This window comes from Cucurbita maxima, unplaced genomic scaffold (assembly GCF_002738345.1).
Source record: "Cucurbita maxima cultivar Rimu unplaced genomic scaffold, Cmax_1.0 Cma_Scf00008, whole genome shotgun sequence".
Classification (NCBI taxonomy): Eukaryota; Viridiplantae; Streptophyta; class Magnoliopsida; order Cucurbitales; family Cucurbitaceae; genus Cucurbita; species Cucurbita maxima.
This window is the reverse complement of record NW_019272024.1, coordinates 1,097,156-1,119,474: the sequence shown is the minus strand read 5'-3', so window position 1 is coordinate 1,119,474 and position 22,319 is coordinate 1,097,156. Positions and strand designations below refer to the sequence as shown.

The 22,319-nt window shown below is 36.5% G+C and overlaps 3 protein-coding genes across 11 annotated transcripts; 2 read left to right on the top strand and 1 right to left on the bottom strand.

The window, feature by feature from the left end:
- The first annotated feature begins 324 nt into the window (after positions 1-324).
- Positions 325-10,864, top strand: LOC111482593. Of its 2 annotated transcripts, none has more exons than XM_023128435.1 (18): positions 325-944; positions 1,434-1,492; positions 1,566-1,697; positions 2,634-2,774; positions 3,132-3,188; positions 3,845-3,939; positions 4,284-4,416; positions 4,696-4,872; positions 5,589-5,779; positions 5,874-5,940; positions 6,624-6,757; positions 7,101-7,167; positions 8,554-8,616; positions 8,700-8,938; positions 9,016-9,145; positions 9,476-9,568; positions 9,747-9,932; positions 10,164-10,864. In XM_023128435.1, exons 1-18 carry the CDS (start codon positions 578-580, stop codon positions 10,458-10,460), a joined length of 2,628 nt encoding a protein of 875 aa, XP_022984203.1. In that variant the 5' UTR covers positions 325-577; the 3' UTR covers positions 10,461-10,864. The 2 variants fall into 2 exon arrangements, with proteins under 2 accessions (XP_022984203.1, XP_022984204.1); XM_023128436.1 differs by having other exon boundaries at positions 897-944; positions 1,562-1,697.
- Positions 10,865-11,103: 239 nt separating this feature from the next.
- Positions 11,104-15,653, bottom strand: LOC111482606 (serine/threonine-protein phosphatase 4 regulatory subunit 2-B-like). 6 transcript variants are annotated; one of them, XM_023128460.1, is made up of 8 exons: positions 15,544-15,653; positions 14,401-14,522; positions 13,853-13,933; positions 13,325-13,373; positions 13,082-13,175; positions 12,748-12,800; positions 12,268-12,330; positions 11,104-11,750 (listed from the first exon to the last, which is right to left on the bottom strand). In XM_023128460.1, exons 2-8 carry the CDS (start codon positions 14,496-14,498, stop codon positions 11,475-11,477), a joined length of 714 nt encoding a protein of 237 aa, XP_022984228.1. In that variant the 5' UTR covers positions 14,499-14,522; positions 15,544-15,653; the 3' UTR covers positions 11,104-11,474. The 6 variants fall into 6 exon arrangements, with proteins under 6 accessions (XP_022984228.1, XP_022984226.1, XP_022984230.1 ...); XM_023128458.1 differs by having other exon boundaries at positions 14,401-14,519; positions 15,544-15,651; XM_023128462.1 differs by lacking the exon at positions 15,544-15,653 and adding an exon at positions 15,345-15,516.
- A 373-nt stretch (positions 15,654-16,026) lies between these two features.
- On the top strand, positions 16,027-21,157 carry LOC111482596 (uncharacterized protein At1g51745-like). 3 transcript variants are annotated; one of them, XM_023128438.1, is made up of 5 exons: positions 16,027-16,706; positions 16,826-16,873; positions 18,025-18,614; positions 18,716-18,985; positions 19,496-21,157. In XM_023128438.1, exons 1-5 carry the CDS (start codon positions 16,525-16,527, stop codon positions 20,719-20,721), a joined length of 2,316 nt encoding a protein of 771 aa, XP_022984206.1. In that variant the 5' UTR covers positions 16,027-16,524; the 3' UTR covers positions 20,722-21,157. The 3 variants fall into 3 exon arrangements, with proteins under 3 accessions (XP_022984206.1, XP_022984207.1, XP_022984208.1); XM_023128440.1 differs by having other exon boundaries at positions 16,604-16,710; XM_023128439.1 differs by lacking the exon at positions 16,826-16,873 and having other exon boundaries at positions 16,031-16,706.
- The last annotated feature ends 1,162 nt before the right edge of the window (positions 21,158-22,319 follow it).

The following is a 22,319-nucleotide window of genomic DNA, read 5'->3' as shown; positions in this document are numbered from 1 at the left end:
ATAGCTTTAAAAGATAGTTTTTTTTTCATGCTTTTACATTTAATTTTAAAATTTATCAAACAATTATTTAGTTCTAATAATTATTTAAACTGAGTTTAATAATTAGAAATTTTAATAGATGTTAGATAAGTAGCTAATTGTACAAGCACAATCTCAATCAGCTCTATGTATTGTTCTGATTTAAGGATGATTTCCTCATTAATTAAATACATAGTACAGGTTAATCATGCCACGTGTCATAAGGTGAGTGGTGAAACCAACATAAATCTTTGAACCTGGCCGCCGTCATTCTTACATTCACCATGTCTTTAACCGTTGCCTTTTCTTCCCACATTAATTTTTCCCGGGAAAATATCAGCGAATAATCGGAGTATTTACAACCATGGATTCCCTGTAACTTTCCCAACCACTCACTCTCCCACTCCGATCGTGAAAACGCGGTTCATCGATTTCTCCTCTTCTCCACAACAAAATCACACATTCGATTTAACCCATTTCCCCCTTGATTCATTTTTGGTTCTGGATCACAGGTTTCTTAGTTTTTGGATTCTCTTTGAAAGGAGAATCATCTGCTAGAATGCGCTCATGTCACCTTCCGAGCGCAAGCACAGCCACTTTTTCCACTACTGCGATGTTCCCTCAAAAGTTCTACTTCTGTTTTTCGCCGATTTTCCGGCCGAGGGTACTCGGCCGCTCCGTGAAATTCCGACGCCGTTTTGACCGAATTCGTCCTTTGCCTGTTGTTACTGCATCAATCAACTCCGTCATCGCCTCTGGAAATGTTATTGCAGCTGCTGCAGCCGTGGCCTCCGGCTCTGGATCTGTTCATGGTGCTGTCACTTCTGCAATCACGCATGTTGCTGTTACGGCCGTCGCTATTGCCTCCGGAGCTTGTCTCTCTACCAAAGTCGATTTCCTTTGGCCCAAAGTGGAGGAGAAACCAGGTCCCTTTTCCTCATCCAATACTATCTTTTTACTATCGTTGTTGTTGATATTCATTTTAGAAATTGGGACAAGTTGTTAGAACTTATGTCGGTACTGATTAATGTAGGACTTTGTCCACATCTCGACTAGAAAATCAAACCTCCCACTATCTGGTATCTTTGGTTTTATATTCAGGATGCTCTTGAATTCTTCTCCAAAGTGATTCCCCTTGCTTCCTCTTGTTTTACTGCAACTAATCTTTGTTGTGTTAAGTTCTTGCATTTTCTTATTTAATATACACTACTCAATTCTTAGAGAGTTCAAAACTTACTGTGAAGATGTTAACCATGATGGAAGCAAGTTTGAATTGGTCCTGACCTCTTAGTAACATGCATATGGTTAATACGCTTGAAAAGTTACTAAACTTTTAATTGTTTTTCATGAACTAATTTTCATTTTTCCTCCTTGTGCTGAAGTTGTTTCTTGCCATAAATTATATGCCCGTACAGGTTCTCTTGTATTGGATGGAGTTGACGTAACTGGACTTGTTATATTTGAAGATGCCAAGGTTTTTCACTTTACTCAAAGCTAGTTTGTGTTTTCTCATGTTCTGCTCTCAAGTTTTCCATCTATGAAGGCAGGTGCAAAAGGCTATTGAATTTGCAAAAAAGGCTCATCATGGGCAGTTACGGAAAACTGGAGACCCTTATTTAACTCATTGCATTCACACTGGAAGAATCTTAGCCGCTTTAGTTCCACCTAGTGGCAACAGGGTGCGTAAAACATAACATTATTTATTATGGTTCTTTTCCGTGGTTCGATTGTCTAAATTGTAATTAGTTATTTTTTGAGAGAGAGAATACCAGAAGCCATATCTTTCTACGTATAACAAGTTGCTGAAGTTTCTGTGAGGCATTCCTTATAAGTGTTATTTTCTTTTAAGAAATGAAACATTTCATTTTTAGGTGCTACCGAACAAATACTACACACCCCCAAAATTCTTTACGACATTTCCTATGAAAAAGGGGCATCAGAGAAATGGCTGATCTTCATTTTCATTATCTTCTTTGAAATAAAAAGATATCAGAATTTAATCTTATCATGTGTATTGATCCCCTGAAGGAATGGTTACCGTAGAATTTTCTTAAACTTTGTAGGAATAGTAGGTTCTACAAACAATTTTTTTTTTTTTTTTTTTTTTTACTTCCTCGGGATAGTGGCAGAAACACATTTTTTCATTTTCATTTTCATTTTCATTTATTCTTGAATATGTTACCGTTCTTATGGATTTTTTGGGTGGATTGCTTTGTTGGACCCTTGAAATAAGCTGATAGTGTGCAGCAGGCAATCTCATAGGAATGCAATTAGGATATAAGTGAATATTATGAGGTATTAAGGATACGTTAGTATTTTTAAGGGCTTGTTAGTGGAGATTGGGTATAAATAGAGGAAGGAGGAATGAAAGCAAACAATAATTTAGTCGGATTAGGGCTTTGAGTTAGTATACTCAAGAGAGGAGAGGTTCCAAGTACCTCGAGTACTTGGGGAAGTTCGGTTCTATCACAATCTTTTATTCCGTCTCACTCTCACATTGCACACGTTTTTTGTGCTTGCTCTTTCTTATCATGTAATATTCTTGTGCTGCTGACAGTAAATGGACAACTTTTCGTCTCATGGTCTTATTAATTTAAAGTAGTTCACACTAACAGGCAGTTGACACAGTTGTGGCTGGGATTCTCCATGACATAGTTGATGATACATGTCAAAATTTGCACAGCATAGAAGAAGAATTTGGTGATGAAGTAACCAAGTTGGTGGCTGGTGTCTCCAGGTTGAGCTACATAAACCAGGTATTATGAACAGAAATTGAGGTTAAAACACATTATTAAATTTAAGTTACATTTTTCATTAATGAGAGCATAGCGTTTTTCTACTTTCATTTTTTAATTTTTCTAATTTTTCAGGAACAAATGCACGAATATTGTTACAATCTCGAATAAAAGCTCTATTTTTGAGAACTTATCATCTTATCATTCATCATACTATTGTTCATATGTATAAAAAAAAAATTACCTTTTTCCATGTGCACTTAATAAAAACAACTCCTATTTCTTCACCTTGCGCTTTAAGCCCCAGAGGCCTATTGCACTTTAGTGCACCTTGAGCTTTAAACAACACTATGTGACCGTATTATATACTTTCTGCAGTTGTTGCGTAGACATCGTCGAGTAAATGTGAACCAGGGTTCCCTAGATCATGAAGAGGTATTGACTGTTAAATTAACCAAATAAGATCTGGAACGGTATGAATGAAAATTTCCTCAAAGATAGATAAAGTATAATTTTTACAGTTCAGATTTTTTCTTGTGCATTAAATTACATTGTGTAAGCTTCTTTGGATGCTTTTTATATGTCCCCACTAAATTATATGTAATGCAGATAATATTATATGGAAATATGTTTTCCTATTGTTTGTAGTGCTTAGAACTTAGTTAAACTTGTATCTCTTTTAGGATATGTCTTTCCATATATCAGAGATTTTAACAAGGCATGCATTTGTCATCAGTTAGCCATGTACTTTTCTAAGTGCATTTTATCGCATTATGTAAAATTCGGTTGTACCCTAAGATATTTATTCTGAACCTATTGAGCGATGAAAAAGTTTAGGGAAAATTAGTTAGTTAACATACTTATGTTTATTTTTTCCACAACTGCACACTATTACTACCTTGAAAAAGAATGTGCGGTCAATAAGTAAATTTCCATTTGACATCAATATGTATGGATGGGTTCTATATTCGTCCATTACAATGACCTGATTATATCGTTATAATATGATCAAACTTCTTTAGATATTCATTCTACCCACCTATCTATGACTTCTGGGTCAATCTTTCTCATGCTTTAACTATTCATTTTAGGCAAATAAATTGCGAATTATGCTCTTAGGCATGGTTGATGATCCACGTGTTGTGCTCATCAAGCTTGCAGATCGTCTTCACAACATGAGAACCATGTACTAACTCTTCACTTAGATCTGATGATCCGTTTATGTACAATGGGTGGGATTTAGTTTCCTCGCTTATTTTGTTCACTTTCCCTTTAAATTCATGAAGCTAAATTTTTATCTTCTTCAAAATTATCAACTGTGTCTTTTGGTTTTCTAGAGAAAATGAGTTTTTAAATAGATAAACATTTAACAGTAACATTTCTTAAGATGATATGAAATTACAAAAGAAGGGGGAGAATCTAGGCTGCAAACAAAGAAAGATCAGAAAAAGATTTTCTAATTTTCATCAAGATCATTAGAGCTATTGTAACCTTTTGAGATAGTAATTTTCCATTATCATTTTTTGACAGTTATGCTCTGCCACTGCCTAAGGCTCAAGCTGTTGCACAGGAGACCTTGGTTATTTGGTGCTCACTCGCTTCTAGATTGGGTTTATGGGCACTGAAAGCCGAACTGGAAGATTTGTGTTTTGCAGTTCTTCAGGTTTATCTTAGTCTTTTTGGGTCACAACTTATTTTCACACATATTTATGACTCCCTAGAAAGCTCATTAGAAAAGGAATATTATGACGGAAAATAATTGATTTAATTATTTGTACATCTGAATGTAGTATGAGAGGACTTGCTTATATTGATCATTTAAGTACGCATTTGATTTTTCATTTCTTCTACTGCTGTCTAATTTTACCATACTGTTTTAGACTTGGAGCTCCTGGTGTTTACTATCTGTAAATTGACTCATTTCTCATTGGTCATTTTTCAGCCCCAAATGTTCCTCAAGTTGCGTTCGGAATTAGCTTCCATGTGGATGCCTAGCAGCAGAGCTGGAAGTTTACGGAAAATATCTGCCAGAGCTGACTTGCCACTGTTGGATAAAGACAGTTCAACTTGTTACCACAATATGCCAGTAACTACGACTGATGAGGCCACAAACATGAAGGCAAGTACCTTGAATGGAGGATAAAATTTTCTTCTTGTTTTATGAACATTTTGTTAGAATGTCTCATACAAAAAATTAAAGCTAAAAATGGTCATTTCCTTTTACAAAGGCACTTTTTTTCAGTTTATTTATTTCACTACCTTCTTGTTTGCTCACTTTGTTGTACATGACTTCAACATGGTTTCATGAAGTAATGAAAATAAATTTAATTTTTCACTTGTTTCTTTAATTGTTATCCACAATATTCAATTAAATGTTGAAAATTCTATGAGAAATTATGTTTTCTGGGGAATCTTATGCTTATGACCTAACAAGCTTAAATTTTAGAAATTGAGCATTTGGACGGTATTTGAATGGCCTATCACTGTTCCCTCAGTCTGGCTGGCTGTGGTGTATCTCATGTATCCAAGGGGGATGGGGGGTTGGGGGGGATGGGAGCTCAAACTCCTTTATATTGTTTGTTTTGGGTTTGTTTCCGTGGCAGTCCTGTGTTGGTTGGGTTCGACCTTTTTATATGGTCTTCCTTTGTACTTTCATTTATTTTATTGAAATCTATGTATGTGTTTGAAGGAGAAAATTTGTAACATCTGCTTAAAATGTAATGTTCAGATTTTATCGTCTCTTTGCCCAAGTGGTGGGGCCTGGGTCATATATTTAGTAGATCTTGAAGAAATATAGATTAATGAAACTTTCATCCTTGCATTCTCTACTTTCAGGAACTTTTGGAAGCTGTAGTACCATTTGACATCTTGGCAGACAGAAGAAAACGGACAAATTATCTAAATAATCTCCAAAGAAGTATAGATACTTGTATACAGCCAAAAGTCGTGCAAGATGCTAGGAATGCTTTAGCATCTCTGTTGGCTTGTGAAGAAGCATTAGAGCAAGAACTGATTATATCGGCCTCGTATGTCTGCATCTTTCTCTTTCTGATCTCTATTTTATTTGTGTGTATAGTGCCTGCTCATGTGTGCATTATGCTTCCCCGCCTATGCTTGCAGTTATGTTCCAGGGATGGAAGTAACTTTGTCCAGCAGACTAAAGAGTTTATATAGTATATACAGCAAGGTAAAAATGGAATCGTCTGAAGTTTAGCATTATGCTGATATGACTAAATCGTAATCGATTATTGTCCCATTGTGCGCAATTTTAGGATGGGTGCTGTTATTGCACCTGAAAATTCTCCCTGGAATAACGAACAGGGCAAGTTATTCTTGCAGGATGTCTTCTATCCTCAATTATTCATCCCAGAGATTTTGCATTAAATTTTCACCAAATGTTAGATATGAGGCCAGTTTAGCTCAGACAACTTATTGGATGTTGAAAAGTTGTCTTAAATTTTCGTAGGTTGTTAAGTAACGGGTCGTTGAGTTGAAGGGATTAAAATTGCAGTTTTGGTTGGCTCCTCTCTCTGGTTCTCTTTACATCTCTTCTCTGCGTCCTACGAACTGATTTCGAGTTGGAGCATGATCACCGACTTAGTTTCTCATTTTCCGTCTGATGTGTGACTCAGAACGGGTTTGGTATATGTGCTCTGGGTACATGTTGAACGTTTCATGACTTTGTCCTGGACTCTATAGACAATGATATTTTTCTGTCATCGAGCACTGGTCTGGCATCTTAGTCGCTAACTAGCAATCCAAACAGTATTAATAAATCAAACATAATATACTCTTTTCATGCCAGTGCTAGTAGTTATGCGTAGTTATAACTTTCGACCATTGAATCCTTTTTGTGTCTCCACTCTTCAGATGAAACGAAAAGATATCAGTATCGATAAGGTATATGATGCCCGAGCATTAAGGGTAGTTGTTGGGGACAAGAATGGAACTCTACATGGACCTGCTGTTCAGTGTTGTTACAGCCTTTTCAATACTGTACACAAGTAAATTGAAACTAAACTTATCACTTCTTATTTACCACGTGAAGTTTCCTCTATCCTTTAAGCTCTATATTGTGTGGATGAACGACTTTACCATGAGAAAAATTCGTGTTGGCAGCTCCTCTTGAACTGAAATGTTAGCTATTATTTTCTAACAGAGTTTTTACTTTGTGATTTTGAGAAATATATTTATCTTATTTGTTAAACTTGTTTATACATCAAGCAAACACTTGCAGAAGATGCGAACTTTATTCAATTTCGTTGAATAACATACTCTGCAATTTCTTCATGGCACTGATTTTGATTTGTTAATTCCTCATTGTATTATTTAATCTCCAATGTGCAGGTTATGGTCCCCCATTGATGGTGAATTTGATGATTACATTGTTAACCCAAAGCCTAGTGGTTACCAGGTTAAATATATTTGTTTTTTTGTTCTTTTTAACAAGAAATAGCTTCTCATTGATATAATAAAAATGATTAGAAGTTCAAGGGATACAAACTCACAAAGAGAGTGAAAATGAAAAATCAAAAACAGCAAAGACAACCATACAGAGAACAGCCGTGAACAGACCTTTTCATAGACCTAGCAAAACACACTCCAATAAAAAATGACTCTGTTATTGACTTTTGCTACCATTTTGAGAAGCTTGAGAATACTAGGGAGAGCCTTCTAAATCTATTGCTATAGCTTTTTCTTTGGACTTAAAAAGGTGGAATAAGCATCATTGACCTCTTACTTGTAATGGAGTAAAATCTTTAACTTCTTTGGAAGATATTCTACTCTCCAAAAAAAAAGAAAAAACCATTTCATGACGAATTACAACTCCTATCATATGCAATCCAAGCTGATAGTTTATGCCATTTTGTTGTTAATGAAGTCATCTTCCTTATGATTAGTGCTTGATTACCAAACAAAAGCCTGTATCTCACCTTAGCAATTTCAATATGTTTTAGTGTTTAAAGTAGATTCAACAAATTTCACTATTAAACAAAGTTCTTTTGGAATATGCATTTTGAAAAAGCATTGAAGAAGGAGCAGGTCCCAATTTTCTTAGATATTATGGAAGAGGTCAAACTTTCGTGATTAACTCAATTGGACATAAAAGATTCTTGAATTTACAAAAAGTATAAAGACCAATATCTTGAAAGTCCTTATTTCATTACCTCGTGGCCACCCTTTAGCAGTTACCAGGCCAATATTTCGAATCATTTGGACGAGGAAGAATCCCAAAAAGGATAAAGGTCTTTTTTAGACATTATACTTTTTTTTTTTTTTGTTTAATGAAAAAACTATAATAATATATAATAAGAAATTAATTTCATAGACGAATGTAGTGAGAAAAGGTTCAATCCAAAACTCGAAGGAATTTACAAAAAGTTCTTATGGTGCATAAACAAGAATGAGTTTAATTCCTGTTAGTTTTGCACCCTTTACCATGTACAAAGGAAATGTTACTCAAAATAAATTTAAAAACTACTAAAATTTGGGAATTGAAATATATTAAGCTGCCCCTTTTTTTTCTGATAAGAATCAAATTTCATTGGTGTATGAATTTTACAAATGAAGGGTATAGCCCAAACCAATGGAGTTACAAAAGATTTCTCCAATTGGTCAAAAGAGTAAAGAGTTTATATTAAGTTTGTTCTCTGCATATTGTTAATAATAATTTACAACTGTGTGGGTAGATAATGGTTCACATGAATTGAAATCACATAATTTAAGAATTTTTTTTTTCTCTTACATGTAGTCCTGATTTATTCGTGGCCTCTGCATAACTTCCAATTTATGATTTCAGTCTCTGCACACTGCAGTAATAGGTCCGGATAACTCGCCTTTGGAAGTTCAAATAAGAACGCAGGTATTAAACTTCTTTCGTGATATAGTTTGTGAGTTTCTTATCAGTCTTCATTTTGATCATTTAATTTTTACTTACTTTTTTAGAGGATGCATGAATATGCTGAACATGGGCTTGCTGCACATTGGCTTTACAAAGAAAATGGAAACAAAATCCCGTCATCAAGCAGCAAAAATGAATCTGAAAGAGATGTATCCCGGTGTTTCTCCGATTCAGAGTTCCAGAATTCCATCGAAGATTATTCTCGTAAGTATGGTTTTCTCAAAGCTGGCCATCCGGTTCTTAGAGTGGAAGGAAGCCACTTGCTTGCTGCTGTTATTATTAGGTATGCCCCTTAATCTAGTTTTATGCTACAGCAAACAATTCAATAAGTTGCGTTTACATCTGATAATGTATTTGCAGAGTGGATGAGGACGGAAGGGAACTGCTTGTTGCTGTGAGCTTTGGACTTGGAGCTTCTGAAGCGGTGGCTGACCGAAGATCTACGTTCCAAATAAAGCGTTGGGAGGCTTATGCTAGGTTATACAAAAAGGTTTGGTTCCTTGACTTTCCAGATAATTCAGAACATAATAATGAGGAGAAGTTCGTGAGCCGCAACTAAAGTTTGATCAGGAAAATAATATTTCTGGGAACTTTTATGATGATTTGGTCGGAGGAGTATTAAACGTCTGAATGTAATATGAACTGAAAGCAAGACCGACCAGATTGAAAAACAAGCACACTATAAACTGTTGATCTAATGGTCCACTTTACACTCAACTTAAAGCACACCATAAAATGTTCAATCCTGTATGGAATTTTTTTCTCAAAATTTTTATTCAGATTGAGATTTGTTCCAGTGCTGCTGCTGATTCATTTCCAGGTATCTGATGAATGGTGGTGTGAACCAGGTCATGGGGATTGGTGTACTTGTCTAGAGCGGTATACGCTCTGTCGGGATGGTATTTACCATAAGGTATGCATTAAGATTTATGGGTTTGTACTTCTGATATCAGCTTTCATCTGATTGCTGCTGCTATTCCAGCACAGAAAGTCAAAACTTGGATCATGAGAATCTAATATGTTACTTTACCGGTTTTGTTAGTCACTGCTTTGACTAGTTCATAATGATTGGTTTCTGCCTTCTCATGCAGCAAGATCAATTTGGTCGGCTACTTCCAACCTTCATTCAGATCATTGATTTTACAGAAAGGGAAGAATCCGAATATTGGGCTATAATGTCTGCCATTTCTGAGGGCAAACAGATTGACTCTACTTCGTCTCGGACAAGTTCAGTCTCAGTCGCATCAATTTCCCCGGACGCTAGTATCAATACAAAGGTTTTGTTCTAATCACTAGTCAAAACCATTTTTACTGTCGTATACCTGTTTGGAAAACCTTTTGAAAGATCTGCAAAGTACATCATGTAATTTAATCACAGAATCCTATTTTTGCAACATCCACCCACCTTACAACTGCATGAACAGAAAGAAAAATTAAATTTTCATAAAATTGTGATTACATATGGAAGTATTGAAGGGTAGTGATATAATGTTTAGAACTTAATTCAGGTACATTTTCTAAGGACAATGCTTCAATGGGAGGAGCAACTACTTTGTGAAGCTAGTAATCTCCGACAAGCAAAACACGGAGGAGAATATTATGTTTGTCGAAGCTCCTTCGCGCTCGAGGAAGTGGTAATTGTTTGCTGGCCCCTCGGAGAGATAATGAGGTTAAGATCTGGTAGCACCGCCGCGGACGCCGCTAGAAGGGTTGGATCCGAGGGGAGGTTGGTCTTGATTAATGGTCTGCCAGTCTTACCCAGTACTGAACTGAAAGATGGAGATGTAGTTGAAGTGAGAGTGTAAATAGTTCTTCAATTGTACAGTTAGGCCAATGGGGGGGGAGATCAAGTTGTCTAGTGCACTGCCGGTTGATATGTGAATATTAGTTGTGATTTACAGTAGGAATAGTTCGAACAATTTCATCATTGGTGAACTTCCCCTGATACTCTACCTTTGGCTGCAAATTTATAAAAGCCATGAAAACGAAAGGCTTCAGCTTTGAAAGCAACAGGAGCCGCACTGCATACTCAACGGCCTCTTCAATAAGCAAGCGAGTGGAGCTTGGCTATTGCAAATGGTTCATTGGAACTTCAGGTGCCTAAAAAAGAATGTTAAAAGTTTCAAGTACTTCTACTGTGATCTATTTATCACATAGAATTCGACAACTGTGAATGATATGAATGAATATAAATGATTGTCAAACAGGCGATTTCATATATTTTGTATTTATGCTTCAGGTTTCACCTGCATATCCTGCAAAGTCAAAGTCGTGTGACCATGTATGGAAGGCTGATGACCAGCCAAATATGCAAAAATTGTAATGGTGGTAGTTATAAAATCATTTGAAAACTGAGCTAGATATGTAAACATCACAAGAAATCTAAAGACCATATGAAAAAGTTCATACTATCCTGCATCCGCTAGATAAATCAGAAGGAATCAACAGTTGCAAAGAGGGCAAACCATTTACATTGGCCAATAGGGTGTGATATATCAAAAGTTTAGAAGCCAAGAACATCGGTTGTCACTCATATTTAATCAAGAAAACATCCAAGCAAAAACAGTAGCTCATAATTGTTGGCTAATTCCATGTACCAACGATGTGTGTTGTACCCAACCGCCAAAACTCCCCGAGTGCAAAATAACCATCCCTGCTGAATTACATTGGAATGAAGAAATTGACACATTGAAAAACTATGGATACAATATAGTTCTTCAATATTGGAATGAACGATCTATGTTGTACCAGCCATGGCTCTTCCCCAAAACAGATTAGCAGAAGAACTACAGCAGCCAGCTTAAGGTGCGTCATGAAGGCTAAGAATTATTGTTCACAGCAGAATTTGTTTCAGATGATCCAACTAAGGCTTCCATGTCCATCGTCATACCATCATTCATATCGGCCTCTTCAACCTCTGCCATTACTTCATCCCTGTCTCCAGCTATAGGTTCAATTCCGTTTTCTACTGCATCGGAGAAATGCTTTTGTTCTTCCACAGCTATCTCTGGCTCTTCTAACTCGTTTGGCTTTGGGTCAGAGGACGGTAAACGTGGGTCAGAACTGATGGCAAGCGTGGATGTCACCAAAAGATTCTATAAACGTAAAGTTTGAATAATTAGACATGATATTAAGCATTACCTATCAAGATATGAACGGTTAAGATTGAATAATAATGCAACCAACATTTAAATACAAATTAGAATATCGTAATACTTCCTTTAAAACTTTTCCTTTTACAAGGTAAGAAAAGTGGATGAAATGAAGAAGCACAAATTAGATACATGAGGAAGAAAAAGACCTAAATATAAAAGATAATCAATCCAAACAAAGCTGCCAAAAAAGATTTTCCATAATATTTCCCCTATATAAAATTGGAAATTTAGTTTACATTAATAGTGAACCAATAAATAAGTATCATCTTCGAAGATAAAACACTACATATAAACAGATCAATGAGGGGCCACAAATGAGAATTTTAAATGAACAATGAAAAAAGGAAGAAAAACCAGGCAGCATTCAGATATGCCAAATAAAATAAAAAACGAGTCCATAAAAAATAATAATAATAATAAATAAATAAAAACACAGAATATCAAGAAAACTCCATACCTTTTCCAGAGCAAGCGCAAGCTTTGAGAGATTGGGATAAATGCTACGCGCATCTAATAGGATCTGTTTTGTCATCAATTTTGGAGAACATATTTAAACAATGATGAGAATCATAATTTTGCTAAATAAATTTAATACAAATTCTTGTCATGCTAATATGTCCCAAAAGACCAGCAAAGAAAAAAGAAACTATTAGAAAAGCTCTAACTGTAACTTTTTCTGTCTTTGAAATTATTAGGACCAATAGGGAAGGGGAAAAAAAATCAAGATATGGTCGCTTCAAATTTCGATATTTGGCAAAAGATTTTGTAATGTTTGAATAACAAGAACTAACAAATAAGATGTACAAGAGTGCTAAGGTCGGTAACAATGGCATTCTTTAAAGCAATTATTTGCAGTCTCACTGACAATTAATAAACGAAAAAGTAAAAATGAAAATTTATAGGAAGAAATTGCATTGTAGTGAATATGGATAATCACCTCACAAATCCTCTGAAGGGTAAATGGAGGACCATCAATGAAGCTAAGAAGTGCTGCAAAAAAATAAAAATAAAAAATCTTAATTACGTCTAGTTCATAAAGGAAACTTTCTTTTATTGAGATCAATCCGGAGAGCTTTTTGTAATCTCAAATTACTAGGAGAACTGTTCGACTGGATTTTGTAGTAAAAGGACCGGTAGTATATTTTATACACTAGATAGGTGACTCCAAAAATGCATGACCACTTGAATGATTCGAAGTGTAGTTTACTGCCCGAACTTGGTTTTTCAAATAAATCTACAGTAAACAATAGGAAGTGGAGAAGCTCACAAACCTTCATCCAGCCGCTTTACCAGTTCCGGGAAGGTTTCTCCTAAAGTACTTTGTTGTTCGCCAGACGTTTTAGCTTCAGGATATTCTGACAGCACCTTCAAAGGCAGGCAAGAAAAAAAGGAGTCAAAATTTTCACTAAAAAACTGGATACAACAAATATGATATGCATGCCCCCTATGCAGGAACTTTAAAACATCCACTGCTAAAAAACACAAGAAATGCATTCATGCGTACCTCCCCATACCTGCTTCAGTTGAAAGGAAAGCATGCTCTTCAATTTCTCCCAATCATGCCTGAGAACATAAAGTACGTAAACACATATATATTGTAAGTTCATAACAAAAAGAAAACTTTAAACTGATCCACACAGTTCATATTTTATGTAGCTGATTGTGTGCCATAAGTTCCACGAGTAGACTTACATCCAAAAGAGCATACTAAAGAAACCTCCAATTAAAGTTTCTATAAGGGGACAAATTACACTGTTACAATAGATTTATTCTTCCAATTTTAAGGGTTTTTTCATGAACAACAATTCTCCTATTCTTTAAAAAAATAACCTCCCACAAACCTAGTCTAGCAGAATTCAACCAATGAACCCCTTGGCCTCCCTATTTAAATTGCACTTGGTAAGCATTCAACATATCGAAGTGCTTTAGATTCTGATGTATAAATTCATACACTTCCAAAGTCTGAACTGTATCAGATTTTTGATATAGCGTCTTCATATTCATACCTACGTCAACAGAAATTAGGTAGAGAAGAAAGATACCAGAATTTCCCTGCGGATGCAATCGCTTCTAGTGTCCCGCTTACTTCTACCTCAGTGATTTCTTGCTTCTGCTCCATGGTTCTGGAAATTACAGGTACAAAAATACTTTTACAAAACAATAAATATAACTCACTGGATAAACAAGCCAGAACAGCTGGACATGAAATGCTCATCTTAAAAGTTAAGGATCCTCAAAAAACCGTACTCTATCATCCTCTCTAAAAAAAGTTAATCAAAGAACAAAAAGTCGGAAGGCAGAAAGAGATCACTTTTTATGAGTTGCTAAAGGTATCCTTGGAAAATGAAATGGAATTCTAGCCATTTGAATGTAGCCCATATCTGGTCCCATTACAGCCGTGCAAACATAAGCCAAGTAAAAACATGCAATTTGAAACTTCATTGAAGTTGTACATTCACAAACAGAGTAACAAGTATTCTATGCGATTTGGACGAAGCTACTACAAAAATATAAGAAAACAAGATCCAAACTAGCATCGTGAACCAAAAATAAAATTACAGGAAATATAGGAAATGATGTGCTTATATACCCGCCATTTATGGTATCAGGGAGAACATTATCCTGTTGTTGATGAACGGCATCGGCGGAAGCTGGGAGCTCTGAATCTTCATTTAGTGGCACCTCCATCTAGCGATGTCTACTTTCCACCTACTTCGGATGTAACCAAAAATATAAATATTGCAGTTCCATTCGCATAGTGACTACTAAAAGCATAGTAAAAAAAAAAAGTCATAATTATAGTAAGACTTCCATTCAGAAATATGGAAGTACAGAGAGGATAAATAACTCTGCAAAGGGGGACCCCAACGAAACCGAAAAAAGCTAAATAAAAAGAAGCCCGCCAGAACAAATGAAACACAACTCCAATTAATCCCGAGGGCACAAATTATATACGACAAGAATAAAGGGCAATCAATGAAAGCAAAGAGGGAAACAGAGACATAATTGGTAAGCGTAGAAGCCGTTTTGATAACAAAACTCATTTCTCTTTTAAATTCTTCCAATACCAAACCCACCGAAGAATAAAGAGAGAGCCACAGTCTTTCAAAGCACTGGATGACCACCACCATTTACGTTTCTTTTCCCCCAACTATTTACAAATGCCAAAAGGAGCTTCTTTAGCGAGCTCTTTTCTTGAATGGGTACATATCTTATCTATTCCCTATTTTTGCAATTTTAATCGGTGGAAATCAGTTCTAACATCAAACACAAGTATTATCCTGTCTTTAGAAGTAAGAATTCGCTAAACCAAACATGAAGCATTTATCTTATCTAGAAGAAAATGAAATGGATGACAGACTAATTCTATAGGAACTCAGGCCTCAAAAATTAGCTTATGGAAGAACTCAGACGTCAGATCTCTAAAAGTTAACTTGGACCATAATATCATCACTTCAATACAACTGACTAAACCCAAACACAAATATAGAAACAAAATGGAAATAAAAAAGACGCCAGTTCCTTGAAGCTTACAACTTCACTTCACTAACAAAATAAGCCCAAAGCAAACACTGTTCATAACATCGCCATCATCGTACAGTATACAGCTAAAATAAAGGGGCACCGATTCAGCAGCAAACAAGGAAAAGATAATTCGTTAAAGCAGCATTTCAATTATTTCTAATTCCTTTACATAGTGACCAGACAGAATCAAGCAAGCGACGGAACTTACCTAGTGAGCTTGAAGATGATCTCAACTGAAGCGAGCTACAGCCGCGACGCTCGGACCGACTGGTGAAGCAAATGAGAGTAAGTCTCCGGTGAGGCGATTCAAGGCCCAGGCCCGATGCCGCCAAAAAATTGGGCCAAACTTTTTTCATAGACAGAAATATGCAGAAAAGATTAAATTAATTTAAAATTTAATACATTATATAATTAATTTAAATTAATTAATAGAAAATTAACCCAAAAATCAAAGGTGAGTATAAGTACAAATTTTAAAATATATAATTAAATTATCAATTATTATTTAATTTAATATTTAAATTAAATAATAAATTTTGTACATAATTGAAAATGGCCCAAGTAATTTAAAAATTTACAAGAGATTAACTGAAGGGGTAAACGGTAATTTGATTAAAAGTAAGGGTCTAAAACGACAATAAGATAAAATGGTTTAAAAAATAATAATAATAAAATTCGACGTTGACTCACTTACACGTACATCCAAATCCGGTAATCGTTATTTCATCATTTTCATCGAATTCACGTTCAAGACACGTTGGCCCGACTGATCGACCCGACCCGATCGTATCAGACCCGAATCATCGGTTCCTGAGAGTTTTCTTTCTGATTCTCCATCTAATTACGCATGAGAGTGTCTGAAAAACCAGTTCTAGATAGAGAAAACGGAGTCTTCAAGGATCTGAAACTTTCGATTGAATTGGTAGAAAGAGATACGTAGAGGGGGATTTTTTAATCAGGAACCCTAGAAATGAAAAATCCCCAAATCTGAATGGAAACCCTAATCATAACCCGCATCGATCTCTGCGGATCCTCCATCTCCGCGCAGTGTCGGATCATTCTCCGAACCTCACTCTTCTTCGCCGGAGGTTGACCTGATATTGCGTGTTGTTTTACTGAAGCTAGGGGGTTGGGGGGGTGAGAGAAAGGGGCTTAGATAGGTGAAGAGAGAGAAAAAGTTGGACAGAGAATGGGGAGTCCTGGATCTGGTGCGGTTGATTATGCTGTGGGATCGATCGTGTGGGTCCGAAGGAGGAATGGTTCATGGTGGCCCGGTAAAATCCTGGGTTCCGACGAGCTTTCATCTTCGCACCTTACATCACCTCGATCTGGAACTCCAGTCAAGCTCCTTGGAAGAGAAGATGCCAGTGTGTAAGTTAGGATCCTCCTTACGATGTTTGAATTCTCTACTTGTTGTTTAGTGAGCTTCCTCTGTTTCAATGGTTTATGTCTTCACCTATACTGGCTTACCTCTGTTTCTTTGTTTGAAGTTTGAATACTGAAGAAAGCTGGGAAATATCCAATGCGTCCAATAACAAGTTGAGTTTTAGATGACGGAAATGCATATTTAGGGATAGAACCTCATGCCTTAGTATCCAAGATCTGACTATATCATCTCATTATTTGCTATGGTAAATTGTAAAGTAAGAAGAAAAGCATGCCAGAAAGGTTGTGAATAAGTTGTATGCTTGTCTCAGTCTGCGGAGGCTAGGATGTAGTCAGTCAATTGTGTTAGTGAAAGACATCTATCCTTGTGCGAGAAGATGGTGTAAAAACTTAGTTGCTTGTTCTTAGTAGGAATTAGGATTTAGCATTTCATGAAGTCTTGAAATTCAAGCTTTCATCCCAATGAAGTTCGTTATATTTAATTTCTGTGCCAAGGGAACAGTGTCATCTTAGTTAGGCGGTTTCTTTCCAACCAGATAGCTCAATGAGTGCACACACCAAATAGCCACTGATAGGTTTTCCTCTTTTCAAATAAGTTCATGCCAATCAACATTTGTGCCTAGAAAACAAGTGTTTCATAAGATTGAAGCGAAGAATCCAGTAACAACAATATGGCCCAAGGTTTTTGTTGCTGGCATCCATAGGGTGGACTGGTTGGGTTGGAATGCTAAAAGTGTCCCTCTGGGTAGCTTTCCAGAGCCCCTTGGTCTGCTATAGCCAAGTGCAGAAATTTAGGAAAGACATATTTGGCCTTCAGTTTAGAGGAAAGGAGCCAAGGTCTGGCTCCAAGATTTGGGAAGATCAGTGGCTGCCAAATTCTCCTCTTTTAGTCCTTTGTCTGAGCCTTTATGCTATCGCTTGAACGGTAAATTGGTGGCTGAGGATTTTGGGATTCTAATGACTTAGATTGGTTCTCGATTTAAGAAAGAATCTACGGGATAGAGAGTTTTAAGACTGGCTTTTTTTTATGGATAGATTGTTCTGTTACTACTCCTCACCTACTGTAGCCAAACCTGGTTCTAATCTAGGAAATCCCTTTGCTGTTTCATCCCGTTAAATAGATTTTCGATTACACGTTTGGTAATTTATTGGGTTCAATATCATTTATAAGCAAGAAAGTTGCATACGTAGCTTTTGTGCATCTCTTCTCTTTTTATTGTTTATTTATTATTTTTACTATTTATTTTTTAATCCTAATAACATTATTGTTATCATTAATATATAATCTTCATCTACTTTTCAGGGATTGGTACAATTTAGAGAAGTCCAAGCGTGTAAAGCCATTCCGATGTGGTGAGTTTGATGATTGTATTGAAAGGGCAGAGTCCTCGCAAGGAATGCCAATAAAGAAAAGAGAGAAATATGCACGTAGGGAAGATGCCATCCTTCATGCTCTTGAACTTGAGAAGGAGCTACTGAAGAAGCAAGGAAAACTTAATTTATGTTCTGATCAAATGACTATTGAATCATCCGGTGTCACTGCGAAGAAGGAAATACTTTCTTCAGAACATATAGGAACTGACGATATGAACGATGGGCATTCTGAATCACATCAATTTTCTAAGATAGTAGATGTAAATTATGACAGTAAAATTATGGATCCATGTCATAAAGCAAGTGAAGGAGCTCAACTTAGTGGTGAGGATGACCATTCTGAAGCAAGGCCGAGAATGAGAGGCTTGCAGGACTTTGGGCTCAGAATTACTCCTTCAAAAAGAAAGGTTCCATCTTCTTCTGTTGTCTCAAATGGTTCTGAAATGCTTGCAACTGATACCAATGCTTTGGCTCCTCGTGATGGTGTTTGTAGCATTGGAAATGATAGCGATGCAAACGGTAAGCTAAATTTTAATATATTGAATTGATAGCGATGTCAGAACGGTCTCAAAGTAGACTGCCACAGCTAGATTGACTGCATCATGTGTTTTCTTCTTTAGGGATGCAGCAAATTGATCGTGTAAAGAGGAGCAAGTGTATGTATCTTCCAGCTGATTCTTGTGATTCATTGGAATACATAGAACCTTCTCTAGGTCAGGTTGAGACGTCAACACCCCATTCAGGAACCCGGGTTATGCCTTCTCGGCCTGATTCCCTGGTTGAAGAAAATGCTTCTGGTTCATATGAAAATGATTCTTCTGACTCAGAGACTGATTCTGATTCTTCCAGGTCAGATCAGGACGTGGATAATGACACGGCTGCACTTTCAGGTAATTATGTATATGTATATCATATATGGATGGATGTTTCTCGTGTGGATATCATTCTACTAATTTGTGTGCTACAGATTTCAATGATGTATTTTACTCGAGCTATCCTAATATGAATAGTATCGTCTCATTTTTTATTAAAACAATCTATACCATCTAGAGGCACCTATTAAATATTTTGGTCTTTCACACCTCCAATGACTGAGATACAATATACAAAGTCGCTGTATATTTTGCTTCTAGCATTTGTTTGGTTGAGGTATTGTTCTCGGTAAGGGTAGAAATGGAAAATTTTGAATTACAAATTCGGTGTTTTGGGTGCGAGTTTTTTTCTTTCCCTTCTTTCGTTCCTTTGGTTGCAATCTTAACTTATTACTGCAAATGAAAAACACAAGTTAACCTTCCTTGAGCTGTAGATTGTTAGATCTCTCAACTGTAAGATTAGTTTGCAGATAGTATAGTGTTCCTATTGGTTGGTTAATTTATTCCATATATATTTGGTTTTTTCAGATTCCACTTTGCCTTCAGAAAAGGAGCCGAGTACATTTGAAAGAACGGACGCACAAGAGCATGTAAATATGAGCAGCGAGGAGCCTGATGATTCTGTGCATTCTGGTGACATGTCTCACCTGTATCATCATGAACCCGTGTCTACTAACGAAGCAGTGTCTAAGTGGCAATTGAAGGGGAAAAGGAATGTTCGTAATCTTTCTAAGAGGCCTGTTGGAGTAGATGACGAACCATCAAGCCACCTATGGGTACATGGGAAGCCAAGACTTAATAACAAGAATTATTATTTTGATGATAGCATGGAGGGAGATGCTGATGCATTGGAAGAGGAATATTATTTGGCCTCAAAAAGAGTTTCGAAAGATCAGTATCTTGCCAGAAACTATATGCCTGACTGGGAAGGTCAGCCTGCTTTGAAAGGATATTGGGATGTCAAAAATCCCTTGTATGGTATCCGTCATCATTTTGGTGGGAGGACAAGAACTATACTAATAGATGTTGATCTGAAGGTCCATGCAAGTTACCAGAAAGAGCCTGTTCCTATAGTATCACTCATGAGCAAGTTAAATGGGCAGGCTATAATTGGGCATCCAATTCAAATTGAAACGCTCGAAGACGGGTTTTCTGAAACGCTTCTTTCTGATGGTCTAGGCAACGGACCCAGTGAAAATGATGGAAGCACAGCACTTCAACCAGCTTGGAGGACGGCAAGGAGGACAGCAAACGTTCGCATCCCTCGCCCTCATCTGCCAACAGTACTGGATGGTGAAGAAGCTGGCTATGACTCTCCTTTTGGTGATCAAGAAAGGAAAACAAGGTGCAAAAGAGTGAAAACCGGGGTCAACAGTCATAAGGCAGGCGCGGGGCAGGGGAGGGGCCAACCACACATTCCCCGAGCTTCTTCTTCTCATGAGAGAAGGCTCCCAAGAAAGATGGTAAAGAAAGTAAGCATATCATCTAATAACCAGAAGACTAAGACTAGAACTTTGTCTTCAATAGGTGTTGAGCAGAACCATAGTAACATGGCAATACATGATAGTGTAACTTGTCAAATGAATGGATTGATGAAACCAGAATCATCTGGGCCACCAACTGTAGCATGCATACCTGTAAAATTAGTGTTCAGTAGATTATTAGAGAAGATCAATAGGCCACCCTCCAAAGCCACCACCACAAATAACGTGGTATTGTTGTTAAATAATAATAATTCTAATACAGATCCTTGACAAGTTACTCACTTGTAGTATACTCATGACAGCCCCAAATAAATGTATATCCCTGGTGCTTGCAAATTGGTAGTGGATATTGCCAGCCCTGATTCTTGAGAGGATGAAGTTGAATATGATGGCCTATATTAGCTGTAATAAGTAATAATTAGGGGACCGTATTCTTTTAAGTTGTTAATTGTGGGATTTATATAGGAGAATGTATATTTTTTGTTCAATACAAGATAGTGTCTTTGTTCTGTTTTACCTTGTTTAGAAGTCACAAGCAAGAAATCTGGAGACTGAATTCACTGTAAATCTTTATTTAGCTGTTATTTAAGGCTGCAAAGTCTTCAGTTCCAAGGGCCACTTCATTTGTAAATGACTCTGGCCCTTCGCCTTTTTTCTTTGTTCTTCTTTGTATGGTTACAATACAGGCATGTTTTTAGTTTGTGTTCCTTTTACAATCAGCAATTGCTTGAGAATGTTTGTATGATGATCTATTATCTACTTGTAATTCTATTCTCATTTCCCTCACTCTCTCTTATTTTTACTTGATAGACATTGATATCTGTGAGTTCTAGATATTGTCCCAATATGTTTGATCCCTTTAAAAACAATGGTTGTAATTCTTTTCTTGCTTGAACTTTAAGATGTAAATCATGAAGAAGAAATTCAACATCTGCTCAAAATTAAATACGAATCATTTTGATAATCTTCCCAACTTCTCAACTTGATTCATAAGTGGTCAGAGTTTTAATTTGGTATGAATTGTCCATTAGTTGTCTTCCTACACTACTTAGAATTTGCATTAGTTGTCTTCCTACACTACTTAGAATTTGCGTGGTTGACGCAACTGTCTAAACTCACTACTAGTAGATATTGTTCGCTTCAGTCTGTTACATATTGTTGTCAACCTCATGGTTTTAAAACGCATCTACTAGAGGGAGGTTTCCACACCCTTATAAGGAATGTTTTGCTCCCCTCTCCAACCGATGTGGGATCTCACAATTCACCTTCTTTGGGGCCCAACGTTCACACACGACCCGTTGTCTGGCTATGATATCATTTGTAACAACCCAAACTCACCGCTAGTAGATATTGTCTGTTTTAGCTCGTATCGCCGTCAGCCTCACAGTTTTAAAACGCGTCTACTAAGGAGACGTTTCCACACCTGAATGAGGAATGTTTCGTTCCCCTCTCCAATCGATGTGAGATCTCACAATCTTCTCCCTAATAGATGTATAATGGGTAAGTTCAGAAGGGAAAGCCCAAGAACCTTGAAGGGGAGTCCGAAAGGAAAAGCTCAAAAAAAAGTAGTATTTAGATTGGTATCAATTCCACTGTGTAACTCTAAAAGACGAGTTTTAAAATTGTGAGGCTAACGACAATATATAACAAACCAAAATAAACAATATCAATTAGTGGTAGGCTTGAGTTATTACACTTGATTAGTCTAAAAGATAATAATTTAACATAATGTGACAAGAAAAGAATAAACTATATACGTGTGACCAAGCTAAAAAGAAATCATCATATACATATTCGTTTTTTTTTTTTTTTTTTTTTTTTTTTTTTTTTTTTTTTTTTTTTTTTTTTTTTTTTTTTTTTTTTTTTTT

What these genes read in the sequence shown, in the direction of transcription:
- LOC111482596 (XM_023128438.1), top strand. Translation starts at nt 16,525, where the DNA reads ATGGGGAGTCCTGGATCTGGTGCGGTTGATTATGCTGTGGGATCGATC. An exon ending in GGAAGAGAAGATGCCAGTGT is followed by an intron (nt 16,707 to 16,825) that starts GTAAGTTAGGAT and finishes CTTTGTTTGAAG; the next exon opens with TTTGAATACTGAAGAAAGCT. An exon ending in AAATGATAGCGATGCAAACG is followed by an intron (nt 18,615 to 18,715) that starts GTAAGCTAAATT and finishes TTTCTTCTTTAG; the next exon opens with GGATGCAGCAAATTGATCGT.
- LOC111482593 (XM_023128435.1), top strand. Translation starts at nt 578, where the DNA reads ATGCGCTCATGTCACCTTCCGAGCGCAAGCACAGCCACTTTTTCCACT. An exon ending in TTCCACCTAGTGGCAACAGG is followed by an intron (nt 1,698 to 2,633) that starts GTGCGTAAAACA and finishes TCACACTAACAG; the next exon opens with GCAGTTGACACAGTTGTGGC. An exon ending in TATATAGTATATACAGCAAG is followed by an intron (nt 5,941 to 6,623) that starts GTAAAAATGGAA and finishes TCCACTCTTCAG; the next exon opens with ATGAAACGAAAAGATATCAG.
- LOC111482606 (XM_023128460.1), bottom strand. Translation starts at nt 14,498, where the DNA reads ATGGAGGTGCCACTAAATGAAGATTCAGAGCTCCCAGCTTCCGCCGAT. An exon ending in GCATCCGCAGGGAAATTCTG is followed by an intron (nt 13,374 to 13,852) that starts GTATCTTTCTTC and finishes TTATGTTCTCAG; the next exon opens with GCATGATTGGGAGAAATTGA. An exon ending in GGTAAAGCGGCTGGATGAAG is followed by an intron (nt 12,801 to 13,081) that starts GTTTGTGAGCTT and finishes ATTTTTTTGCAG; the next exon opens with CACTTCTTAGCTTCATTGAT.